The 3,834-nt window shown below is 34.8% G+C and overlaps 1 protein-coding gene across 1 annotated transcript; it reads left to right on the top strand.

Moving 5' to 3' along the window:
• The first annotated feature begins 354 nt into the window (after positions 1 to 354).
• NAC020 (NAC domain containing protein 20) lies at positions 355 to 3,523 on the top strand. Its single transcript, XM_089602943.1, has 4 exons — positions 355 to 659; positions 823 to 1,118; positions 1,964 to 2,329; positions 3,281 to 3,523. Exons 1-4 carry the CDS (start codon positions 503 to 505, stop codon positions 3,521 to 3,523), a joined length of 1,062 nt encoding a protein of 353 aa, XP_089459069.1. The 5' UTR covers positions 355 to 502.
• The last annotated feature ends 311 nt before the right edge of the window (positions 3,524 to 3,834 follow it).

Genomic DNA, 3,834 nt, shown 5'->3' with positions numbered 1-3,834 from the left:
ATAGAATACTACTTTAGGCACTAAATTAATCTCTTTTTGGTGAAAATAAGTTTCCAGTGAGAGTGAATAGAATAGAGAAGAAATATAGATAAACATAGCGAGTGTTAATGTAGTATAGGGCATAGCATTGCGTGTCGTAGGGCATGGACGGTCGGGTGACCCACGCAGCTTTATTGTGGGGCCTCCTTTTTTTTGTTAGTTTCTGAACAGACAAAAGCAGAGAAGCTTCTTATCGTCCTCTCTGGGTTTTCACACTATAGAATCACTCCCAAACCCAAAACTAACTCTCTCTCTCTCTCTCTCTCTCATTATATACATCCCTCTACTTTCAACCTCATTTTAAGCTATATTAACTGCTTATACCAAACATTATTTAGTTCTGATCCAAGGGCAATCTCGTACTCTCATCGATCCCTAACAGTGGGTTATATATCTCACGTTCTCTACAGTTTCAGTGTTCTCTCTCTCTCTCTATCTCTCTCTTCTGAACAAAACACCAAGAATGGCTCCAATGACTCTGCCACCCGGATTTAGGTTCCACCCGACCGACGAAGAGCTCGTAGCTTACTATTTGGATCGAAAAATCACCGGCCAAACAATCGAGCTTGAGATCATACCAGAAGTAGATCTCTACAAATGCGAACCCTGGGATTTACCAGGTAATTTTACTCGTAATATAATAACTGCACCCAAACAAATACATAGCTATGTCAGAACACATCTCTAATTTGATGGTGGTTAATAACTTGTTAGGTAGTTTTTAGTATTTTCGTGGCGAACACATCTCTCTTATATTGTTTGACGGTGGTTAATATGTATCAGAGAAGTCGTACTTGCCAGGCAAAGACATGGAGTGGTATTTTTACAGCCCGAGGGACAGGAAGTACCCGAATGGGTCGAGGACAAACCGGGCAACTCGGGCCGGGTATTGGAAGGCCACTGGGAAAGATCGGACGGTTCAGTCGCAGAGGCGGCCAGTTGGGATGAAGAAGACACTGGTGTACTACCGTGGACGAGCACCACATGGGATCAGAACCAATTGGGTCATGCACGAGTACCGCCTCACTGATGACGCTCTTAATTCGCCTCCCACCACCACTGCAACTGCAACCCTTAAGGTAATTTAACTTCTTTTTTCATTTACTGAATAATTGCAATGTACTGTTCCTACTTTAGTTGCTTCAATGTACTTTCAGAAAATTATTAATACTGTTATTGATTAAGCTGAACATTCTCCAATCTAGCGGCAATCACTTTTTTAAAGTGCAAGAAATATATAGGCGATCAATTAGAGTTTGTATTCGTATAGACCAATTTCTGAACGAAATGGAACATATACAGTACAAGGACTCTGTGAGTTGCTATAAGAGAAAAATTAGGGTTTTAAAGATATGGTATATCGTTATCACAACTTTTATATTTTGTATATGTTTTTACGATTCTATGATGTTTATTTTTTATCTTTAATTTCGATGTTCTTCAGAATTACATATTAACAAGTTCAAAATATTAAAAGAGAAAATTATTAAATCTCTTTTGATCAATACTAAGTACATTAAATAAGTAGCTTATTAGATAGGCGCTTTTACTTTTACAAAATCGTTGAGGTATAATAATTGCCACTAACACTGACGATCTATTTTTACGTTTAGAATCACAGCCAAATCTAAAGCAGTTCTCTTTACTATATTTTTCTTGCTTTTCTAAACTTCTTTATCCTTTGTAAGGAATAGGGCTTATCAACATGATGATTATGAAAGACTCTTTGCATCTAGGCTTTAGGAGTACTTCATGGTTACCCTCAAATCTTTCCATGTATACTTTCTTTTAAAATAGATAAAATAAAAAAAAAAAAAATCATGTATTAGATTTCTTGCATGAACGTGATAAAAAAAGAAGCTTAATGTTGAAGTTCGAAATGATTTTGTCGCTCATCGACTTACTTTAGTAAATATATGCGCAGGATTCTTATGCACTGTGCCGAGTCTTCAAGAAAACTATACAAATACCAAAGGGTAACAAAGATGAAAAGGGAAACTGTAAAACGGTAAACGACTCGGATAATCAAGCTATGACGTCCAATGATCAATCTAGCGACCAGATCCCGAGTGGAACCGAAAATGAAGACGAAAACTACAACAATGACACTCATTATATTCCTAATAAAATATTGTCTGAAACCACTTCTTCGTCTGATCTAATTCAAGGGACACCAACAGAAAATGGCGTAGCCGATGATTTTCAGGCTCGTTTTGCTTCCGATAATGAAGCAAATAGTGCCGCAGATTTGTACTCTTTTGTCGCAGATTGTTCCTCGAATTTTATTCAGGTATGTACACAGTTAACACTATATAATATGGTATTAATAATTCCATAACATAATTGTTAAGGCCCGAAACGCGAAACTATGAATATTTATACACATGCATACTAATTAAGCTATACAACTGTTTTACTATGTACATACGTATAAATATGCCAGTATCAGGGTGATTTTTTTATCAATCAAAAAAGGGAAAAATTAAAAGAGGAAAATAGAAAAGATCCCATCATGATTATATATCACATACAGAATCTACTTCTAGGTCATTATTATTATTATTATTATTATTATTAGCATATATTTTAGTATATTTTCTGCTTTTACCAAAAAAAAAAAAAAAAGTAGGGGGGGAAATAAAGGCGAAGATATAATTACCTACTTTGCCAACGCCAAAATTCTCAGAAATAAGAATTGTGCTTCAACATAACTGCTTCATTATAACTTACGGCTTCATGATCACACCTTCTATACATAAATATATAATAATATAGTAAATTTAGATACATAATATTTTTCATTCAAATCATCATGATGTGTCATGTTCAAACACAAGAAAAGGAAGAGAGAAAAAAACACCACCATTTTGTGATTCATCAGTGGTCAATAGGGCGTTGGAAAACGGCCCACAAAGCCGACCCTTTGAGTTCTCTTTTTGATTTTAAAGTGACAAAAGTTTTTGCAAGTAATGAAACTCAATCTCTTTTCCTAAAGCTTCCTATTCTTATATAAATAAAATCTTATCACCCATCTGACTCAGATGGCTTTTCTTCACTGTCTTCTATGAGCTCTTTTGACTGATCACTCAACATCTCGTTCTTTTCCCCGCCAGTTTTCCCTCTTAGTGCTACATGATCTCACTACACCTCATATATAGCTCATCATCACATAATTAATTTAAAATGCACATTTTCTAGAAATTACAAATAGAATAATCTAGCTAAATATTTTTTTTCCCAGATGCCAGACTATGAAAGCCATCGCTACCAACTTGCGTACCCGCCTTTAGAACTCGATGATTTCCCACAGATCAACTTGGCGGAGATGAAATTTCTCAAATCCGAATCAGCCGACGACATGTCGTTTGATAAATTCAGCAGGGATTACATGAATGGAGCGATTGAAGAGATTTTCTCTTTGACTTCTTCCCGTCAAGACAACAACTCTAACGTTAACATTTCTATAGCCATGCAAGAAAATTAATCTATATATATATATATATATATATATATATATATATATATATATATATATATATTGTACTACACTGACGCATATAACTTTTACAAACAATCATGTTTTTTTTTATTATTACTTCATACTACAATTTATTGACACACATACCCAAAAAAGGTAGAGAATTGTGTTGGGGTCAATCATTAATAACCAAAATTATATGATGATCGCCAGGTTGTGGTTTATTTTGGAAGCCACTCTTGCATAAGGTTCAATCTATTATTTATATATATACTTCAACATACGGTGTTGAATAGTTAGAGTATACAATCATTTTT

The sequence above is a fragment of the Urtica dioica genome, chromosome 12 (assembly GCF_054948205.1).
Source record: "Urtica dioica subsp. dioica isolate 48M chromosome 12, U.dioica_male_clone48M_v1_H2, whole genome shotgun sequence".
Taxonomy (NCBI): domain Eukaryota; kingdom Viridiplantae; phylum Streptophyta; class Magnoliopsida; order Rosales; family Urticaceae; genus Urtica; species Urtica dioica.
This window is presented reverse-complemented; position numbering and strand designations above follow the sequence as displayed.

What these genes read in the sequence shown, in the direction of transcription:
- NAC020 (XM_089602943.1), top strand. Translation starts at nt 503, where the DNA reads ATGGCTCCAATGACTCTGCCACCCGGATTTAGGTTCCACCCGACCGAC. An exon ending in CGAACCCTGGGATTTACCAG is followed by an intron (nt 660 to 822) that starts GTAATTTTACTC and finishes AATATGTATCAG; the next exon opens with AGAAGTCGTACTTGCCAGGC. An exon ending in GTTCCTCGAATTTTATTCAG is followed by an intron (nt 2,330 to 3,280) that starts GTATGTACACAG and finishes TTTTTTTCCCAG; the next exon opens with ATGCCAGACTATGAAAGCCA.